Source organism: Populus trichocarpa, chromosome 12, assembly GCF_000002775.5.
Source record: "Populus trichocarpa isolate Nisqually-1 chromosome 12, P.trichocarpa_v4.1, whole genome shotgun sequence".
NCBI classification, from domain to species: domain Eukaryota; kingdom Viridiplantae; phylum Streptophyta; class Magnoliopsida; order Malpighiales; family Salicaceae; genus Populus; species Populus trichocarpa.
In genome coordinates this window covers 3,795,383-3,818,611 of record NC_037296.2, presented here as the reverse complement: position 1 = coordinate 3,818,611, position 23,229 = coordinate 3,795,383, and the positions used below count along the sequence as shown (strand labels likewise).

Sequence of the window (23,229 nt, the reverse complement as noted above, 5' to 3'; positions counted from 1 at the left end):
TGTAATGAAGGTCTTATTGTTCTATTTAAGTGTTCTGCTGGATAAGTCTGTCTCTAGATTCTGAATTCCTAATCAACATAAATATGGAATGAAGCATAGAGCGCTAGAGCATGTATTCTATATTATTTTTTAAAATATTTTTTTATTTTAAAATATATTAAAATAATAATTTTTTATCTTGTAAAATTTATTTAGAAGCATGGCTAGTGAACAGTGCTAAGGTCTTTTTTTTTTTTTTAATGTCAGTTCTGTTTTATAATTTCAAGGAAAGACCAAATGGGTCCTTTTTTTAATAATATATCAAATAAAAACCAAATGTTATGATTTTAAATCAATGTTTTATTTTCCATTTCGTCTACATATACAAGCTTACACCTAGAAAATATTTTGTGATATGAACCTATCATTTTAATTGTTATCCAAGTGTTAATGAAATTTTATATTTTATATTTTATATTACATACGATTTACATAGCTGCATTTCTATGCTATATGAAAAGTTATCTAATTATTAAATATTGTTGCGAAGATTGATCATGGATTTTATAATTCTTACTTACGAAAAAAAAAAGATTTATCATAGATAACTTATTTTAGGAAACATTATATATATTATTATCATGTTAGATTTCATGCTTGAATCACCTTTTGAAAACAATATTGGCTTGAAAATTTAGTTTTTATTTTTATTTTTTCATAATATGTGCTCTTATGATGCCTTAATTTTAATTTAAAAGTATTCAAAATGAGGGTTAATTTAGTTTATTCATAAAATTAAAGGGAAAAAAGATTGTATATCAGTGGCGTAGCTAGATTTTTTTTTCAACAGCACAGGCATGACTGCTAAAGTATGGAATAAATTAAACTAAATGTATTTCATAAATAAAATATAATTTGGAATGTCTAGAATTAAATTACTTAACTTCGTGGTAGAGGTATCCTTGCAAGACTAATTTGGAGATCCAAAGTTCTAAAACTTCAAATTACAAGGGAAATTAAGGCTAGAAAGATAAAGATAAAAAATAAAAACTTAAATTCCAAGCTTTTGAATTAGAGGAGGATATTCTTTTTTGTTAAGAAAATATTTATATAATATTTAAATTGGTGAAATAACTTTTATCAGCTCTAGAATAATTGTTGAACAGTACGCCAACACAAAAAAAAATTAAGAAACACCTTATAAATATTTTGTTTTCCGAGCCATTGTGCTCCTAAGAAATTAAAGTCTTGTTGACTTATCTTAATCTTTCACAAATAAAACTTAATGGTATTCGGTATAGTTTTGAAATCCGGTCCGGCTCGGCAAGTCGACTCAGGATCCGGCCGACTTGAGGCTGGAACCGAGCCGGGCTTAAGAAAAAACAGGGGAAGAAAAAATCCGGTGTGACCCGGCTGACCCGGTCAAGACCCGGTTGCAAACCTATTGACTTTTGTTTTGTTTTGTTTTTTCTTTTACTAAAACGACATCGTTTTGATTTTTTTTTTAAGAACTGACCCGGCCAACCCGGTCAAAACCCAGAACCCGGGCCTTAGACCGGACCGGGTCTTAAAACTATGGTAATCAGTTTATTGTTTCACAAATATTAAGAATAGAGTGAAATATTTTTTCCAATAGTTTTATGATATGATTGTCATCTTCATTATAACAACTCAAGTGCTTGTCAATTATATTTTTTCACATATAACAAAAGTAACGAGTGTTTCATGTGCGAAGAAAAAATATTAATAAAATGTAGACAGAGAAACATAGACAAAGATTTCAAATAAAAAAATCTAATGGGTTAGATATATTAAGAACCATTAACATAAAAATTTAATGGGTTTGTTGTTCGACGATGCACTTGATCTTTAAATATGAATTAAATTAAATTATTTGATTTTTAAAATTTTATTTATTTAGAATTATAATTTATATTTGATCCAACATATTAATTAGAAACCTAGTAGGTTACATACATTAAGAATCATTAGTCTGAAATTAAATTAGAATAATTAATTAAGTGTGACTTGATTGAAACTAATTTTAGAAATTAAACACTTGAATGTATTTAATTCAGGGATTATAATTCTATTCTTAGAATAATTAAGTAGGGACTTAATTGATAAAATTTTTAAAATTATCCTTAAATAATTTGTCATTCATACGGTTTTTAGTATTCCTTATAAATATAAAGTTATGCCTTTTATTTTATAAAAGGTTTTCTGTTAAATAAAAAAAACTACGTAAGTCACAAAATAAAGAGCTAGCATTCTAGACATAACAATCATTCTCTCATAAATAGAGATTTAGGAGATTTTTCACTGATGGTTCGTGTGGATTACCATTGAAGGTCGGACAATCAGACAGCTTATGGTTTGCGACAACACAGTCTTTAAGAAATGATTCAATGTCGGAGAAGATCATATTTTTAAGTAATAAATTCATAAACAACTCTAGATTTGTTTAATAAGATTATGAAAACTCTCAAATAATTTTGTTTTATTATTTTCGTTGAGTGTATGATATTCAAGAACCCAATAGTATATACTATTTCTCTTCAATTCAGAAAATTCTAATGATGATCTCGACATTGAAGTGTTAAATCCTACAAACAATACTTCATCTCCAATATATGTAATCTTGCACCACCGTGAACAAGCATGATCAAGCTTAAATACAATATTGAAGTGTTTTATTTACAAATTCCTTTATGGGGTCATTAGACCTTGAAATTTTATTTTGTCGTTCAACCATCAAAAGCCCATTGGAAGACTCTACTATGTACGGCGGAGAACCTCCTCTTAACACAGGATATGGCGGAGCTAGGTCCTCCACATGTGGATTATCAGGCTGAATGTCAATAACCCGCAGCGATCCATTGTACATCAAAGCATGAATTTTCCCCTTACAGAATATGACATCTGCAAAACATTGCAGACCTTGCAGGAATACTCTCCGAGACATGTATATTATTATGAAGAAACCTAATCTCAATGAGCAAAAGCACAATGAACATCATTTATATAAAAACAAAACAAAAAATATAACATTTCAATGGAGATATACCGTGATCGATGAAAGTCTACTTTCACTGTCAATCGGTGGTAAGTCTCTGTAGTACTTCTCTGAGGAAGTTGGAAATTAAGATCATGCAGACCATTAGTGCAGGCTCTCCTATTTTGTAAGGAACCGCAAACTCATCGGATTTCTGCAATTAGAATTTGTTTTGAGCTCTTCCCAGAAAGGACTTCGAAAGTTTTACCTGTGGACAATTCTTGTTATCTAAACAAGTTGGGCTTCGTCACATGGGCTTGCTTTAGCCCATTCTTCTTTCTTATTGTATTACTTTTCTTTTTGCAGTTCTAATTTAAAAGTCAAATTATAATAAATACCCTATTTTTTTTACCTTTTAACATATTCTAATTTTCTGAATTTACCAAAAAAAAAAGATTGAGACGGAAATGGAAAAACATATTTAGTGGTATAAAAAAAAATATTACATTTTAATACCTTTCTTAAAAATTGTGCGAACGTTTTTATATTTTTATTTAAGATACTTAATACTTAAAATTGTTTTTATATATTTTCTTTTTTAGTGTTTAGGATTTCGGTCGAAATAACATTTCTAGAAAATTTTGAATTCTTTTTAAATTAATTTTTTTATATTTCTTATATCAAAAATTAATTTTAAAAAATAAAAAAATATATTATTTTAATATATTAAAAAAAAACACTTTAAAAAATAACATCTACAGTACTTCAAATCCACCCTTTAGCAATTAAGGTTCAAACTTAAAATACATTAAAGTAATAAAAATTCTCATGAATCTTCAAATACTAGCCTGGATCGATATATATAGCCTATCTTACACCACAGCAAAAAGAGATATATATATTGGTCTTCATGCTGCTATATAACTGTAAGTACAAAAATACAGGCAAATACCCCTTGTTATTATTGCCTCCAGAGTTTGGTCAATTAGTTTTTTAAATTTATACCCTAATTCCTTTTACCTTGACTTGAACGTGGTAAATAAATAAGTAATTAATTACAAGATGTTGTGATGCACGCACGAGCACAAGGATTAGATGAAGTGGGTTAGTTTTTCTTTTCACATAATTATGTAAAGCAATCACAGGATTTGTAAATTAATACCTCTCTTCTCCTTTCTCACCAAAATATGATAGTATAATATTCTTGTTAAGGTTCATAGCCGATATATATTCCAGTCTTGCCTAAAAGCTAACCTGCTAGAGAGAGAGAGAGAGAGAGAGAGAGTGAGTAATCACATGTGGCGTTTTGTAGTGGAATGATAGTGGTAATTTAGGGGATAATTAACCAATTGTGATATGGTGGTAATGGAGTAAAGGTGATGGTGATCGAAAGAGGAATGATGATGGAATAAAGGTGATAATTATGGTGGCGGCGGGCGAATAGTGTTTGTTTGGTGACTGCAAACAAGGAGGAGGAGGAGAGGTGATGGTATTGGAATATGGTAATGGCGATGATATAGTGGAGGCATCTTCAGGTGGTTGTGATGGTTAATAATAAAGTGATAATATTGTTAGGGTTTGTTGATTTTTGTGTTTCTTTTAAAAAATTAAATTTTTTATTTTTTTTATTTTATATTAAATTTTTTTGGTGTTTTAAGATATTTGATGTACTGATATCAAAAATAATTTTTAAAAAATAAAAATTCAACAAGGTCACGAAGAAGGAAAAAAATAAAGACAACAATCGTAAAGGGTGTAACTCAATTAGTCAGGTTCTAAGTTTACTCTCTAGAGATCATCAGTTCAATTCCCACAAACCTCAGGGTTACTGGAGGATTACATGGTCGTTAACTTCAGAACCCGTGGAATTAGTCGAGGTACATGCAAACTGGCCCGAACACCTACGTTAATAAAAAAAATTATTTGTACAAAATAAATTAGATTCATGTATGTCTTTATGGTAAGCCATTAATTATTGATAGTTGTAGTATTAATAACAAATCGAGTACAATTCTATGAATGTAAAATGATTATTTATGATTTATGATAGTGGTCATGTCCCTAATAAATATTAAAACAATAAAACAAATCTCTAATAAATCATAAAATCATGAACATATCAGATTCTTAGGTGGAATCACCACCTCTTTATGCTTTTTTTTTTACTATATTATTATAATAACATATGAATTAGAATATGAAAAGAACTTCTATACATCCTTCTTCGAGGTCAACATGAGAATATTTTTTAATTTAAATCCAATTTTTTTTCTAAGAACGATCCAAGTTTGTAAGTTTAATGTAAAGCATTTGACATTAATCTATTTTCTTATAACATATCTTATGCAAAACAAACACTATACAACGATAAGAAATGAAATCGATCAGGTGCCACCAAGGTACGTAATACATAAAGTTGCTGATATATCGTGACATGGGAAAGATCAAAGAAAGTACCAGGAAATTGCTAGTTCATGTCTCTTAGCTTCAGAACTTTACTTGATTAGACAAATCAGAGAGGACAGCATATATATGATTGTAACACTCTATCAAAAGTAACCATGTTTGTTTTCTTTAATCATTAATTTTATTAAAAACACGGTTATTTAGAAGATAGTTAAAAAAAAAACTTATATATATATAAACAAATAAAAAATAATATCAGTAAAATTCTATGTTAATTTGTTCAAGATTTAATGTAATATGCATTGATTATAGAACTTCAACTAGTAAATAAAATAATAAAGAATCAAGCTAAAACAGGAATTAAACTGGTTACAATATGGTTTAGTCTTCTTGTTCTTTCTTTTCAAGCACATTTTTTGTATTAATTACGCCACGAAAGTGTTTTGATCTTCCTTCTGGGTTCATATAAACGCGTTGCGTGTTTTAGCTTCTACTATTAATTTCATCATTTCTTCGTTGTTGTTATCGAATGGACAATTCTCATTGGTCTATGCTTTAATTATGCATGTCAGCTTCTTTCTTTTGAAAAAATGAAAAGGCAGGCTGCTGGAGAACGATGGTATGGATGTCCATAACCTGCCGCATACTAGCTCGATGATAAATTCCAAATTAATGTGTAACTCGTCAAAAACGTGCACCAATGTATTAATCGCGTTATCCTGAATGCGATAGTAATTTGATATTTAAAAATATAGTTGAAATTATATTTTTAAAAAATTTATATTTTTTTAAAATTAAATTTTTAGATTGGTTTAATGTATTGATATTAAAAATAATTTTTAAAAATTAAAAAATATTATTTTAATATGTTTTGAAAGGAAAACACTTAAACCCCAACTACATTTTTAAATATACTCTAAAATTTATTTTACCTAACCAGGTTTCGGCCACCAACTAAACCCAAATCTGAACTTGGTTAGAACATCAACAGTCAAAGAAAAAACAACAAAACACCATGGTTTTAATTATAAAAATGGTTAAATGAATGAATTATAAGTTGATTTAGTGATTCAATCTCTTTTGGAGTCGGTCCTCAATAGGTTTAAAACAATGATTCTTGTGCTGTATACACTTGATCTGTGTCATTTCATATATGAACAAAATCTGCTTTCAAATTAACCACGTCCTAGCTATTGATCTGTATAATGTGAGTTTCGCTAAATTAACAGTAACTACTAACGAAGCACCAAATTATCTGCAGTACTGACCTAATTGTATCTTCTTCGAAAGCACGACTGCTATGGTGTCTTCCGTACGAGATATATTATGTATACCAAAAGGCTTGTATCCATGGACATATCACTCAACGAATCAAACATGTCTGAACATCTGATATGAATTCAACTATTTCTGCTATAAATTCACCCCACTTGAGACCAATTAAGTTCTAGCCAATAAAGCCAAGCTTGCCTTGTCGTGCAGGAGCTTGAAAACATTAATATTACTGCTTCCTTGTAATAACTTCGTGTGGAAGAACGAAAAGAAAGAGCCGCGTGACACCGCACCGTATTGCAAATGGGAAACACGTTTGTAATTTGTCAAGAATTTGCATTCACAACATGGTGGCATAGTGGTAAAAACTTGGGACCAAGAAGTTTGCTCTCTCTGTGGTCTCAGGTTCGAGCCCTGTGGTTGCTCATATGATGGCCACTGGAGGCTTACATGGTCGTTAATTTCAGGGCTCGTGGGATTAGTCGAGGTGCGCACAAGCTGGCCCGGACACCCACATTAAACTAAAAAAAAAATTCGCATTCACAAATGATTGAAAATGAATGCCAAGAAAACAATCATCATCATTCGATAACACATGCACATGCCGCAACAGGAATAGTATATATTTTGCTTCAATCCCTTTCAGTGTGAGCATGATTAAGAGCATGGTACAGTACCATTGATAACTATTTTGGTGTTACATTTGAATAAAATAGCAAATTAAATCAGCATAATATACTTAAAATTGATAGCATTAGATCATGAACATTGAATCGATGTTTAAAATACGACTTCTAAGAAACAATAGATGTTTCTATACAATCGGGGGACATAAGAAGATATCTATATGATATATTGTGTATCGATTAAGAACACAGCCTATGTTCATAATATACATGCACGCTTTAATTTTATATGATTTTAATGAGGCCATGTTTAAGGTGTTGATTAGGTATATTTTGTATTTTTCCATGCTATGATATTGAGTTCATATTATATATATTAACATCAACATTAACAGAAAAAAAAACAGTAAAGAGTATGGTTAAGTTATTGTAGTCACACAAAATACTATGTGATTTTTTCTACATTTATTTTTAATTGAACCCTTTAACAATTTAATATTTTTTCTTTTTAATTTCATCATTTAATATTAAATTATTTTGAAAATCATGCTTTGTAATTTTTTTTATTTTTTTGTTGGGTTATATATTAATCTCATGAATTATATTTTTTTCTCGATTTTAACCTTCAACATTAGATCTGTTAGAGGTGTGCTTTATAATTTTTATAATTATTTTCTTTAATTTATCTCAATCTCATGAATCAGGTCGCGGGTTTAATAGGTTAACCTGAATTGACTTGAGTCTTTTTTTTGCCGCTTTTTCAAATTAATTTTTTTTCGATTTTATCATTTAACATTAGGCTAACTCTCTAAGGGATTACTTCAATCTCTTGACCCAAGTCGTAAATTTGACAGTTTTTCCTGTGTTGATTCTGTTTATTTTTTAGGTACCTTTTTAATTGAATATTTTTTAACTTAACTTAGCAAGTTGACTCGGTTTATTTTTCTTTTTAATTGAATATATGTTTTTTTTTAATTTCACCCTCCAACAACTCAATCTTTTTTTTTAATTTTTTTAAAATTTATCTTTCAATATGATGTTGTTTAGGAATTGGGCATCATAATTTTTATTTTTCAATTTGTTTTCTATAGAGTTATTCTAGTCTCATCTATTTATTATTTTTTTTCTTGATTTCAACCTTCAATATTAGATCTGTTGGAAATGAAACTTCATAATTTTTTTATTTTCTTTTTATGAAGTTACATCGGTCTCATGACTCAGGTCACGGGTTTATTGTATTAATATTTTTTTAAAAAAAAACCATCCAATATACATTATATTTTGAATTTATAATTATTTTTTTATTAGAAAACATAGGTAACAACACCTGATAATTTTTTTATATTAAAAAAACCAATCCAACTCTTAGGGCATTGCAAGCCAATTTCTAGTTTTGCCTTAAACAGCTAGAGTTCACAAGGAGAGCGACGAAAACATGTGAAGCAAGATAGTCAAATACACCAATGTGACAGCCAGCTGAGGCAAATGATGGAGGTACTGTTCAAGTCGATTAGGACCTGTTCTATTATAAATCTGTAAATTAACTTTAAGAATGATCTCTTTTACGTCAATATAAAAATATTAAAAACAAGTTTGAAGGGTCGATGGCCTCTTTTACGTATTCAGAATCTGAAAACGATCATCCCAATTCCCATGTCCCTCCTCCACTTGTCTTCCTTTCCGCCGTGAAGAAACTCGCAGTTTGACTCTGAAGAAAATACATCACAATTTGACCCCTTAGTTTGAACAGATCAATGGTCTTCTATGTTAACATATATATAGCAAGTTTGAATGTGTATATACTTCAGCTCATTAAACTGAAGAAAAGAGATTAAATGGTGTTTGAAATTGAATTCTGTATGTGAATTGTTCAAAAAACAACAGTTCTTCATACGGCAGAATGACTGACGAAAGAAAAAGAAAGCAGTTGTAGAAGAGTTGACAGGGAAAAAACCACTTTGATTAGGTCAAGAAGGTGCTCGGTCGCCAACACTTCTTCATCGCGGCTTGCAACATTTTTCATGGTCTATACAATAGTAATTAACTATACCTTTGAGCTTATAATCAACTGGCATCGTTTTTGTTTTTGAAAAATCTCGAATTCAAATATTTTATATAATAAAAGAATTAGGAGTATATTTTTACGTTTCAAAAATATATATTTTTTTAAAAAAATTATGTTTTTCTTTGTATTTTTTTAATATGTTGATGTTAAAAATAAAATTTAAAAATAAAAAATATTATTTTAATACATTTCTAAATAAAATATTATTTTAAAAAACAACTGCAGTGCTAGTATAATAATAAACGTGTGTGTGTCTATATATATAAAGATTTTAGGTGGTCAAATTGTAGCTATTGTATATACTTAAAGCGTAGAATAGATAAAAAGAAAAAAGAGGAAATCATAAATTATTCCAGCTAAAAGTGATAAAAATTCTCACTTATTAAAAAAATTATATTTTAGTCTTTTCTCTCCCATTTCTCTTTCCTAATTTTGTTTATTTCTTTTTTAAAGTTTCTCCAAGTAAGATATTATTTAAATGAGTTAAATTGGTAATATGACTTTTTAAATAGTATAAATTAATATAGTTTTTTTTTTCCGGTTAAGTGCACTTTAATTGTAAAAAGTCATTTAAAAGAGTCGATTGTATTTTAATATATTTGATATATAATTATTTTAATAATCCGATATGATCCGGTTGACTTGACGGGTCTAAATACAACTCAAATGATTCTCAATCAACCAATATCAAAAGATGAAATTAAAAAAAATAATAGTTAAAAAAATAACAAAAAAAAACTAGAATCAACCTAGGTGAACTCGCCTTCATGATACGAGTCATGAGACCAGAATAATTTTGTAGAAAACAAACCGAAAAAATATAAATTAAAAAAAATCAAAGAAAAAAACCATTGAAGAAAAAAACATCATTACAATAAATAGTATCTTGTAAGGTTTTGATATTAATAGGTAGAAATAATATTGTTATATAAGAGAAATAGTATCTTAGTATTTTGTTGAGCATTCTCCTTATAGCATATAAAACAAGCATTAAAAAGCCAAATTAATATATATTTTTTTTGTTTTCTATTTAGCACATCTCTTGAAGATGTCCGAATACCGTTAAGTATTCAGTAATTACACTGAAATCTTTCATTATATTCCTGGAAAGGATTAAGAGAAGAAGATTCTGACTCATGCGATAAACCAAAAAAAAATATGTATATATATATGTTGAATTAGTATTACAAATTACAGAATTGATCTGAAAAATGAAGATTTGATGAATATCATATTGCAAAATCTTGAGTGTTTCAAAATGACCGTTTTAGATTTTTGAAATCTACTGAGTCAATGCATTCCAATCCATCTCTGTAAGGACTCATCAGTTTCAGAAGTTCTGTTGTCTTCTCCTTTGTCTCATCTCCACAACCAAGCTGTAAGAGCAACACTAGCTTCTGAAATAAACCTACTTGAAGAGCCTCAACCAGGACGTTCTCTTCATGTTTCTTTCCATACTTGCTAAGCTTCCAAATGGCAGAAACTGAAGACTGCGTTGCCAATTCTGATACCCTCAAGATTTTCTTCACCAAGACTGGACATGTTAGAGCATTCCTGTAGGCCTCTTCTCTTCCTTCTTCACAATCACAAAGTCTATCAAAAACACCTAATGCTCTCTCACTTGTGCTCCTTTCTGAGTCTATGGTAACTTCTAGTAACAAAGAAACCAGGCCCATCTCCACTAATGCTGATCTGGTCTTTATGCTAGTGGAAGAAGGAGATGATACTAGATAGAATATTACCATAAGAGAAGCTTTGGTGATTGCAGGGCAAACTGGGTCCTTAATGAACCTAAAAAGAACTTCATACACCTCTTCAATGGCTGCCAATGCTTCTACCTGTTTTTGGTCTAAAGAAACAATTTCTCTTAATGCAATCATGGAGTCTTGCTTCACCGAAAGATCTCCGCTTTTCAAGAACCACACCAAGCAGCGTAAAGAATCTTGCGAGCCTAAATGCGCTCGTACTTCTGCATCAAGTGAATGTTGGAATATAGGAAACATCCAATTCATGGCAGATAATATCTCCTCCAACACATTAGCATTTCTTTCAAAAGAATCTCTCGCAAATGAATCAAACGCAGCTGCAAACACACTAAGTGCTCCATTCGCCACGATACAACGCCTGTTACGCTCGCTTTCATTGCCCCATTTCTTGATTTTCTGCACCAGTTCTAGGCACCCTGCCCCATTCAAACGCTTTGTCGAGTCCTCCAAACTAAAAAGAACCTCCGAGACCTGAGCTCCCAAAACCGGAACTCGAGGTGTTGGGATTCGGTCGACGCCATAGTTACGATTCGCCACACCCCAATCTTGAATCATTTTCCTAAGACTGTGATTAGGAATCTGATCAAAACTCCTTAGCACTTGATTCGTTACCGGGCACGTAAAATTCCCACCCTCGAGCCACGTTTCTATGCTCTCCCGATCATATGTTATCCCAGAAGATAATGTGACGGGATCCTTCATAAGATCAAGAGATATTGGGCAAAGAAACTGGTTTGGAATCACCAACTCCTGGACTTTAAAGAGCTTTTCTCGAGCAGCTTTCTTCCTTCTCCAACTAAAAACCATATTTACTTTTGCCTGGACAAGATGCTAGGTGCTTTAGCCTTGTTAGTGGAATGTATATAGAATGTTTTGGCTACGTTGTTGATCAAAAGATGCAAAGATTTTTCTGCAAGTGATGAAAATATTATGGCATTGGGTTTGGTTTGGTGGTTTTTATAAGCAAAGAAACACGGCGGTATACATGGGGCTAAGAAGGTGTCAGCTTTCAGATTTTTGACGCCGCGTCCAAGGTTTAGACCTTGAAAAGTGAAGCGAAAAGAAAAGGAGAAGCGTTCAAATTGATGAATAGCATGCGTAAATACATAAATAAACGAAAACCGAAAGTCAGTAATATTTCGATGGAATTATTTATTATTATTTTTGAATATTGAACGTTGAATGTTTGAAAGAGGGGGGGTCCGCTGTTTGTCGTTTTGACGCGTTCCATGAAGATTTCTTTCTTTTTCTCCTTCAATAAGCTCCTTCAACGCTTCCTAGTTTTACCAATTTCTTTTATTTTCAGAAAGACCAAATAAATGTTGTCTTCAATTTCTCTTTCGTGTGTGTACATGCAAATTTATTTATCAATTATTTTATGATTAAAAGATTCTTGAATACATTGATTTAATTAATATATGAATAATAAGTCTCTAAGAATTATTTAATAAAAGATTTATTCTTAATTGATGTTTAAGTCAACATCGTAGATTAAAATAAAATAAAAGGTTGTCTGGTTAAGCTTTTGAAATTCTTTGGAAATTGATGGTGCAAAATATTATTCAAACTAAAACTATTATAGTCTACAGAGCATGAGCTACTTGGATTGACATTTTCTTTTGCTGTTTTGAGAGGAAGATTAATATTGATATTATAATGTTTGATGCAAAGTATTATCTTATACATTTAAAAAACTTTGCCTTTCTTATGGAGCTCCACCAGTGAAACTATTATAATGTTCGATGCAAAATACTTTTTTTTTTTTGCAAGTAGATCCTTTTATAGTCTATGGAGATGAAACTAGACTTGAAGTTACTATTAAAATAAAAAAAACTAAAAAATAGAAGATTAAAACTTGAAATTAACATGGATAGCATATAACCAACTCTAAATTTGCTATAATTTACAAGTTTATTTTATTTATTTTTTTGCTCCTTGAATTAGAAAGAATTAGAAAGATAAAAGAGAAAGTTATCGATTTTTATTATTTCGACACAACAAATAGCAAAAATTGATGACAAAGGATTCCGACAAGAGAAGTTTGAGGATGGTGGTTTTAAGTCTTTTTATTGCCCGAAAAATATAGATTGGACTCGAAAAGGATTTTTTTAAAAATTTGATTTTGAATTTTTGAATTCATTCTAGATATTTTAATGAGGCAGTGAAAATAACTCGAAGAAAAGATTTTTGTGAGAAAAAAATCAACCCTCTAATTTTCTGTGGCTAGAATATGTGCAACTATCCAGCTTGCGACAGGTCATTGGCAACTTGTCGCTTGCTTAGTTTTTTTTCAAAAAATAAAAAATAAAGCAAGAGAAATAAAGGAGAGAGCCGTCCGCTCATTAATCCAAAATTTGAGAAAAAAAATTAATAATAATAATAATAATAAAACCCAGTGCGAGGCATGGGCTTTTAGTTCAAGCGAAGTCATCCCCCATACCCTAACCTGTTTATTTTTTAATTTAATTTCAGCTTTTTTAATAAATAAGTTTATTTTAAATATTATTGAATAAACTATTATGGGTTCAAGCGAGGTCATCCCCCATACAGTATCCTAGCATGGGTTCAAGAATTCAAAAACAAAATCTGATAAACTATTGAATTATAACAGGAAAGATACGGTGACAGAACCCTTGTCCGCAGGGAGACGGATCCGGCGGGAGGGACCGGAGGAAAGGCAGGGAGAGAACCCCCTGGTGCCACCTAGCTTTCACAATGCAACTATTTTTATCCTTTTTTACTCGCTTGTAAAAATTAAAAATTAAAAAACAGAAACCAAAAGGCATGCATGCAACAGATTATCTCTTTCGATGACCAAACCCATGGAAGTGAAACTCCTTTGAGTAATAAGAGGGAAGAATATACAAACTCACAAGCTCTCAGGGTAAAAAGTGCCAAAAACATTGCTCCGATCAGTTACTTGATTCACAAAAGCTGGTTTTACTCATAATTAACAGGGCACTGTACAAATGGATAAACTCTCCCAAAGAATACCATCAACTCCCCAAACCAGATTGAGGCTTCGTATGAATCAATCGGCCTTGATCCAAATAACATCACACAGCAATATCAAATTTACCTCACTGCAATCTCCTAGTTCAAATTGCTGGCTCAGAGATGCCTATTCCTGTCTGATAAATGGAGAGGAGCTCATTTCTGTGCTATAAAACGAGTCATCCATAGGGATTCCATACACGTTATCATGCTTTTCTTCATCCCATTTGAGGACCTCCCTTATGTACTTGAATGCTTCGTCCACTGAAGTACGTTCCCTAGCTCTGGTCTGACATACAAACAGCTTCTGACCAGTAAGTGAAAAATATAATTCCTTGAATTTCACTGCCACATAAAAGTATGCTTGCTGCGCCAGGGTTTGACTATTGTTATGGGGCTTCAAAGGCTGGAAGTCCTCGAACCACTCGCAAGCTGACAAAGGAACCTGGTTGATCTTTTCCTCCAATGCATCATACTTGTTCAGCAAAAGCACGAAAGGGGTGTCCATAAAACATGGGTGCCTAACCAGGCTCTCAAACAAGTCTCTACTAGCAATCATTTTGTTACAAGGGGGACCTGTACCATGAGCCCAAATCTGGTCGTAGTCGTTTAAGGCTACACAGAAGATAATTGCCCTCACATCTTCAAACATTTCCAGCCATTTGCAACCATCACGCAATCCCTTTGAATTTATGCGAATTAGTTGGTACCTGAGGCAATGGGAAATTTCCAGAGAGATGACAGAACATTACTTTCAGCGGCAGTGAAGGTAAAGATGATGCAAACAGAATGAAGATTTTACTTGGTCAAGGGAGGTGTACAGTCAAAGTTTTCATTGTATATCTCCGACATGGGACTTCTATCATCAAATGTGAATTCCATGAAGGCAAGACTGTTGTTCTGTGTGACTCCTTCAGCATATAAAATGTCCTTCTCTGAAGGTTCATATTCATTGCTTGATATCTCAATGGTCTGCAAGAAATAATAGCATAATACACAAACTTGAAAAGGATGGTTTTACAGTCAGATAACATCAAAAAATCATTTCAAATCAAAAGCTTATCGTATTAGATTAATACGAGGCCCTAGGAAAACAAGAAAAAAATCCCCGCAACCCCTTCATTAAATTCCCTCATCAATTTTTTATCAAAAAAGAAAATTCATTCATCTATTTGTACAAGGAATTTCATTTCATGCTAATGACACGATGTTATTATTATAAGGGAGAAGGCAATTAGAACACTTCTTCTTTTTTTAACTTAGGCAAACAGAACACTTAGATTCAAGATTTTCAAAAAGGTTCAGGCATAACATCTATATGATACAGACATGAACTCCAATATAAAATTCATTTCTTACCACATAAATATCAGACATCTCGTAGTGAAGCAAGTAAAAAATACAAAAATTGTATAATGGAAAGAGCTTTATATTTAATGTAGCATTATCATGTACATTGCATGAAATGTATGATGTCAAATATGCACACACATATGTCTGCACATGATATCTATTTGATTTATTCAACCCAGATTCTAGTTGGCAAGAACTACAGAAAATCATGATAGGTTAGTAAATATACGTTCCTTGAAAAAGTAGGTAAAAGATGCATTTTTACTCTGCCTTAAGCTATTCAATCACTTCCACTAGAAATCAAACCAGTGTACTTGACAATATTGGAGATTAACAGATAGATTATCCTAATTCTAAATGGAATAAAAGACTTCAACTGCCTCCACAATAAAATCACATCTAAAAATTGTTGAAATCCCCAGAAAAAGCAGCAAAATAAACCATCAAGGAGAAATAAATATTAACCATGAAAGACTCTAGAAGTTTTTCTAGTTGTTGAACTCTCAACAACAGTGCTTTGAGTTCTAGACCCCATTACAAAAAATCAAGAAGTAAATCAGCACAGAAGTTGCATCACTGTTACAAATGGAATGTTATTGAATCGGTACTTTCATCTAGTCAAATTGTTGTCCAAGTTGCATGGACAGTTTGGCATTCATGCTTCTTTTCTCGACTCTTCCATCAACAAAATTATCATGCCCACTTTACTAGGTAAGAGATTAACATAGATACTGATGTCACCTCATTATTCTTGGTTTTCTTTTTGAGGTTACTATACTCTTGTTTTTCCATATATGTATTGGAATAAGGACGAAGGAAACTGAATCTGAATAAACATGATTTGGAGGAGCTGCCCGATAAAATTGCAGTGGTCTTATAACTGAGAGATACATTTGGCACAAAGCAAAACATTATGCATCTAATCTACAATAATTATATCCTCAATTCATAAATTCCAGAAAGAGATGAGAAAAGGAGCCCAAAAAAGGCATTATATGGAGCTAGACAAAATGAACATGGACAGCTTCTAATTGCTTGTAAATAAACAAAGCAAAAGTAGAGATGCTTGAGGCATACCCGATCTAAGAAATATTTAGCAACAACAGGAAGATGATGCAATTCTTCCCTTCTCTTGTACGTTTCCTGAATGGCAGGGTCCTTCCAGACCTCATCCACAATAGGAGCATACTCTCGTGTTGCAGCAGGAAAAAATGCATCCAAATCTCCCGTTGCCATGATATCTAATAACCAGTCAGAAAAATGCTTGAACCTTTGGTTAATGGAGTAGATGCATTTCTCACTTGTTTCGCCTCCTTCACCTGAAATTATTTCAAGCTGAACCACTTACTAAGGTTTATTATGGCCACAGGCAGCATCAAATTACATTTTATGCATATGCATATCATTATGGAAAGCAAGGCTTTCCCTATCATAGATGGCTAATGACTAATCCAACGTCACACAAGAAGTTAAGTAAAAAGAATATCTACACAGCTCTTGGAAATTGAGGACCTCAAACAGTAACTCTAGTGACCTATATGATGAATTAAGGTAGCTATCATGCTGTTTCCAAACAAAATAGATGAGACGGTGAGAGAGAGAGAGAGAGAGAGAGAGACCAAGATCCAAGTGCAGATATTGGATAAATCACACAAACAGGCATCATTTGATCATGTTGTAGTCTTTATCTAGTTTTATGTATTAAGTAAACATGATGGTGAATTCTTCCTACCCATCAAAGTCTCTTGAAAATAGACATATTCCTTCATGAACACTTCAACTCTAAAGCTTCTACATAAATGTTAGGCTATTGCAGAGTATCCTGATAGGGCCCCACCAATTGAGACTAAATCTATGTTCCTAGTCTCCCATGAGATATTTACCATTTTCCACTTTTATTTTCACACTAGACTTAGTAACAGCATCTTGCTTTGCATTCTCCATGATATTAGAAACTGATAACCAAGTTCGTTAAGAAGAATATAAGCACTGCCTCTAATAAAGAAGAATCAGAATCTAAATATGCAACAAGTAACACGGTTATACTTGTGAAAGAGTCCATCATTTCTGATTCTGCACCAAAGAGAACAATCTATCTCATCTGATCTAGCACATAATTCCTTTCCAAAATGAATGTTCCCTCTCTGTCATGTAAGCAACCCTATAATTAGAGAACTCCTGGGTGAAATCTTACATGATAAAATATTTATTATGTAACTCTTAAGTGTTGATGTCATATTTGTCACTGCCAGTAAAAACAAATCCCATCCAGACTGTTAGCTCCCACATGGATGGAAGACCTGATTTGATATAGTCAACTTGAAGCCTTTTTTACCATATCATCGAGCCACGTTTCATAACAAGATTCAAGCCTAGTTGAGCATCCGATCATTCAAATGCTAATCTGTCAGGTCAATGAACCTATGAGCAGCTTCATTCACTTTCTCCTAGAGACACTGAGTAGGAAAGCCCTCTTATTATACTGTTAATTAAGTAGGCAGTCTTGCACTGTAGCCGCAAGATAAGGTCTGTGTTGATTAAATATTTGCTACAAGCCCTTGCTTCTGAGTTGATTGGCAACATATTTGTTACTTCCAGTAAAAAAATCACATCCAGACTCTGAGTATGAATGTTTTCATTCAATCTCTTTCTCAGAGTTGAAAGACCAGACCTGATATAGTCAACTTTAAGCCATATTTACCAAATAACTGAGTCAAACTCCTTATTAGCTTGCTTCAAGTCACAATTACTTTATTCCAAATGTTAATCCATAATCTCAATGCACCAATAAATTTGCTCCAATTACTTTTTTCTAAAGACACCAAGCAGGAATGCCTCTTAGTATCATGCTAATTTAGGTGGCAGTCTTACACTCTGGCAACATGAGGACGCTTGTATGAATAAGATGGAGCTATATATGAGAATCTTTTGGATTAGTCTACTCAAGTATCAGTAGAACAAATATAAATAGCATTTGCTTTTCTGGTAACACCATAACCACCCCCAACAGCTTTTAACATATTGACTTCACTTCTGTACAATTTTCATGTTTATTGTTTTTGTATTAACAAATCATTTTTCTGCATGCAAATGTGTTTTTTTCAAGACAAAGAAATTCGGATTATTTTTTAATGGAAGTTTTGGCAAGCTCAATTCATGCTTTATTTTCACTAAAATATTGGCAACAATATACGATGCCTTTGCACTTATCTTCTTGAAAAAATTAAAATTCATTTGAAAAACCACACTTTTCCTCTGATTTTAACAATCTAGCATATCTTTCAGCAATCCTATGAGTAGCAAATGTAAATGTTTGAATATTTCTTCAGATCAAGGAAAACTTCAAGCAAAAGTAAACAAGGTTCTATGACTTATTATAAACTAGAAAACGAAGACAAAAATAGTAGTCTTGAGACCTGAAGCACATTCTTCAGAATTAACTGTAGCAGTACTCTTCTCCGTCAGATCCTCCTCTTCAAACCTCTCTCGTCCTTCAAGCAATATGCTAAGATATCTGTACATATTGCTTTGAATCATGAGTTTGATGTCCTGCAACTCTTCAGGGGTGAACCTATTCCCATATAAAAACTTGCCCTGTTCCATTGAAAGAGGAAATAATAAGAAATATGACAAGTATTAAGCCAACACCCATCTCCATGCAAAGAATTGTTGCAAGTAAAACAGAAGATCAGAAGAATAATGTGCTAAAGACCATTCGAAGTAACGAATATTGTCCTTTTCTAAACAGCTATGACATTAATATATCACTAATTAATTAAGTGACATATACATGATGGATATCATCTGTGAGACAGCCAAATAGCCAGTTAAAGAATAACCCAAATAAAAATGATTGTTTTCAGTTTTGAATTGATAGTTTATATACTTTGTAAGAAATTCAAAAGTTAAGCCATAGCCTAAACACACCAACTACTCAAATTGCATACATAGCTTCCCATTAGCTTCCACCATGTGATAGGAAGAAACAGTGATCAATTAAAGAGAGAGGTAGTTATTTCAAACAAACATTTCAAGTTAAGCACGTTTGGCGTAACAATGGCAGCAACATGAAATGATGAGAATAATAAACAAAACCTAATAAAATGAATGTTTGTGATAAAATCAAATCAAAACAAAAACGATAAAACATGAACTTACCTGCTTGAAAATGGTACTTGTTCCAGATCCTTCTAACCCGAATAACAGAAGTTTATGGATCCTTCCTTGCTCCAAATACTCAGGCACAGACCTTCCTGAAAAGGTAGTAGGATCTTCTTTTGGCCCGTTAGGATTTCCAGGTGGTACAGGCAATGAAAATAATGAACAGATGAAACGAGTAGATGCCTGCCTACCAAAAATCAGATGACAACTGTATAAAATTCAATTCAAAACTGATTGTTGAATTTCAAACTTAAAATTCATGAGAGGGATATTATCTGTAGATTAAGAGATAACCTTTCCCCATATGTTTCCCTTTATATTATTTTGGCCTTCTTCCTCATAAGATCCATCATCATACAACCAGAAATGAGTATCCTTGGGGCACTGTACGTTCGCAAGCTGAAATGAATGTCAATTTAAGCAATGAGACCAAAGCCCAACCTCAACCAAACTATCACATGCAACCTGAAGTAAAGGCAAACCTATCATAAAACTGCAAAGCACTTAAAGCTAAGTGCAAGCACAACTGTAAAGACATCAAATATCAAATTTAAAACAGCATGTCATCAGCTTCCAATACCGTGCCACTTTGGGAACAAACAAGAACTAAAACACCAAGGGCATGTTTGCTTCTGCAAAATTCTCCAAATCTTCTGAAATTTTTTCAAAGATACAGAAATACTTTTAATGGTTAGGAATGAGAAAATCTTTTCACTCTTTCATACAATTTTGTTCTTTTCACCAGCGAACCCCCCCCCCCCCCCCAACGCCCACACACACACACACAAAAAAAAAAAAAAACTTCCCATTCAAATCTCCTGTTGTCAGCAAGGGAATATCAAAGCAGGTTGCTGATGTCCTAGAGGAGTGAATTTCTTGAAAAAAAACTGTCATCGCACTTTGCACCAAATGAAAAATAAAGCAAGTTCTAGCTCCATTAGATAAAATGTGTTAGCACAGTAGCAAGTATTTGCAGTATTTATCAGACCCGGTTCTTCCCTGAGGTAGTTCATAGATGAGACTCTATTATCAAAGTTCTCTTTCCATGCATGCCTCCAATTTTTATTAACTGAATTATCTATCTCAGGTCAACTTCCTCCCAAGTTGAAAGATTTCTTCCTTATTAAACTTTAGGTCAACTTGACTCATGTATGAACTCCTCTAAAACCATTCCTTATATCATATAACCTCGTACTACAGTATTCAGAACTCATGCAAATTATGACTATAATTATGCATTGCAAGCGTGACTAGCTCTACAAACAAAAGATTCATAACAGTCATGTATAGTATTTAAATGTAGAATCTACACACCTCATCCCCAGGAAAAGCACTGGGCTTTCAAAACTTGGTTTTGCCACAATTACTAAATCATTGAAAATCATTTGTACACAATCATGACAAAATGATATGCATAAGCAAAGAAATAAAGATACCTTCAACACTCTGAGCTCAGTCTTGGTAATCTCACGGCCATTTATGTAAACCTTTGTATTCCCATTGCTAGCATCCAGCCTAAGCTTACCCCCAACATTCAATTTGGAACTAATTATTCTATCTGGTTTCTCTCCCTCCTGAAATCAATAACAAAAAAACAATTCACAAAAAAAATAAACCATCTCAAAACCCAAATAAAACTTTAACATTCTTTCTTTCACCTTCCCCCAAAGTCCCGAGTCCTTATCATACCAATACTTGCCAGGCTTCAACTTCTGCGGCGGAAACGCACACCCCAAAACCTCAGCCAGTTCCTCTTGTCTCAACTGCCTCCCATTCACAATCAACTGCTCCGGTCTCAACTGATTCGCAGCACACTCCTTCTCAGCCTTCATTATCTGCCTAACCTCCAGCGGACTACAAACCCTCGCCAAAATCCTCGAACACTTGCCTAAAATCGACCTCTTCGATTCATCAATCGGCTTCCCAATACAACTCACACACTTCCTCCCTTCTGGCATTGATCCCATCGCTTTCAACAAACAATTACTACAATACCTCTTCTCACAAGCCAAACACGATTCCCTCTCCTTCCATCTATTCTTCTTTCCACACCTACTACAAACGCCACCCTTCCTCCTCCTCACTCCTTTCCTTGTACTGCTTAAATCAGCATCCGTCGCTGTGGAGGAATATCCATCATCCTCCTCATCCCCTTCCTCAGTCTCCGAATCTTTCGGCGTATTAAACGTAACGGCATTCCCCCGCCTTCCTTCATCTCTTCTATCAATTTCCTCTTCTTTTTCAAGATTTCCTTCATCAACCTCTACTCTTGCTGGATAAAATCTTCTTGCGGTACCGTTTTGGTTACTGAATCTAGTGAATTTTGAAACTGGAGTGCTTGATTTTGATTTCGATTCTTCAGTAGAAACGAGAGAAGAAGCCCGAGTTGGGAGTAAATTAAGATTCAACGGGTCGATGCGAGGGACTTCGTAAGGAATTGGCGGACCTTCGTATTCTACTGCGATTGAGTAATCGAGATGATCTTCGTCAGGTAACGGTGCTCCTGCTGGTAACATCTTCCGTATCACTTCTTCCCACTCGCTTCCTTGTTCTGTAGTCGTTGACATTAGAGATTTTGTTTGTTTGGTAGCTGAGAAAGTGAGGGGAGATGGAGGGGAAAAGAGAAACTTGGTAAGAAGGGTCAAAGATAGAGAGAGAGAGAGAGAGGAAACGGAGTTCAGTAACGGAAGAAGATGCCAAGACCCCGGCGGCTGTTTATGACTGTTAGATTTGACGTAACTAATGATGTGTAAGTAAGAATTATTTTTTGTGATAACTATGAAAAAGTCCACCATTTATGTTACATATTCCAAATCAGTACTGTAACTATAACTATTTCTATTTTACTATTTATTTTTATAGACATATCGATTAAGTCCGTCAATTACATTTTTTTATTAACAAATCACAATTAAGTCCCTTAGTCTTTGATAACTCAACATCCCATTGCATATTATGCATCAAATTGATATAATGATTTGCATTATTAGAATAAACTTTTCTAAAACATAGTGATTCAATTTAGTTAACAATTAATTATTCTCTTAACTTTTATAAATAGACTGACTTGAAAAAAAGTATTTAATAACTTTTATAAATAGAGAAATTAGCTTAGTTAATTCATTAGATTATATAATTTAGCACAAAAAAAATATTAGTTTGTTGGTATTATTTACCGGTTTTATTTTGATCAAAAACAAAATCCTATTTTCACCTTTATCTTTAAGTTATAAGAAATGTCAAAATTAAGTCTCCTTTTTATGAAAATCCAAGACAAACAAGGTTTTTTTTATTTCTGTGAAACAGGGACAAAATGGTAAATTGCAAACGATACTAGGGGCCCTGGATGATTGTTTTGAAAGAAAGGGACTGGGATTGCAGGATTGGTAATATCTAAGGGCTGGTTTGAAATGTCTCCATAATTGGGGTATTGAAGTGTAGTTGGCTCGAAGTTTGGAGAGGACAGTGGCGGGGTGGGGGTGGTGTGTAGATTCGGTGCCAATGCAATCTCGAAGTAGTAAAAAGGAGCCAGTAACAAACCAACAAGTGTGTCTTTGTTTATTTGTTGTTGGACTTTTGTTGTTAGCCAGCTCTTTGTCAGGGTTTGTCCAT

The 23,229-nt window shown here is 32.8% G+C and overlaps 2 protein-coding genes across 2 annotated transcripts; both read right to left on the bottom strand.

Annotated features, from left to right (window-relative positions):
• Nucleotides 1-10,485: 10,485 nt before the first annotated feature.
• Nucleotides 10,486-12,302, bottom strand: LOC7485176 (U-box domain-containing protein 21). Its single transcript, XM_002318272.4, has one exon. It carries the CDS (start codon nucleotides 11,914-11,916, stop codon nucleotides 10,597-10,599), a length of 1,320 nt encoding a protein of 439 aa, XP_002318308.3. The 5' UTR covers nucleotides 11,917-12,302; the 3' UTR covers nucleotides 10,486-10,596.
• A 1,592-nt stretch (nucleotides 12,303-13,894) lies between these two features.
• LOC7454004 (extra-large guanine nucleotide-binding protein 3) lies at nucleotides 13,895-22,320 on the bottom strand. The gene is made up of 8 exons (XM_024582459.2): nucleotides 21,276-22,320; nucleotides 21,054-21,191; nucleotides 19,912-20,016; nucleotides 19,615-19,800; nucleotides 18,873-19,050; nucleotides 16,534-16,775; nucleotides 14,906-15,075; nucleotides 13,895-14,813 (listed from the first exon to the last, which is right to left on the bottom strand). Exons 1-8 carry the CDS (start codon nucleotides 22,182-22,184, stop codon nucleotides 14,231-14,233), a joined length of 2,511 nt encoding a protein of 836 aa, XP_024438227.1. The 5' UTR covers nucleotides 22,185-22,320; the 3' UTR covers nucleotides 13,895-14,230.
• Nucleotides 22,321-23,229: the final 909 nt, after the last annotated feature.

Bases quoted from the DNA above. Each gene is read 5' to 3' on its own strand.
- LOC7485176 (XM_002318272.4), bottom strand. From the start codon at position 11,916: ATGGTTTTTAGTTGGAGAAGGAAGAAAGCTGCTCGAGAAAAGCTCTTT.
- LOC7454004 (XM_024582459.2), bottom strand. From the start codon at position 22,184: ATGTCAACGACTACAGAACAAGGAAGCGAGTGGGAAGAAGTGATACGG. The intron at 19,051-19,614 runs GTAAGTTCATGT...TCAATGGAACAG, and splicing joins CAAGTACCATTTTCAAGCAG to GGCAAGTTTTTATATGGGAA. The intron at 16,776-18,872 runs GTCTCAAGACTA...AAATAATTTCAG, and splicing joins TTCTGAAGAATGTGCTTCAG to GTGAAGGAGGCGAAACAAGT.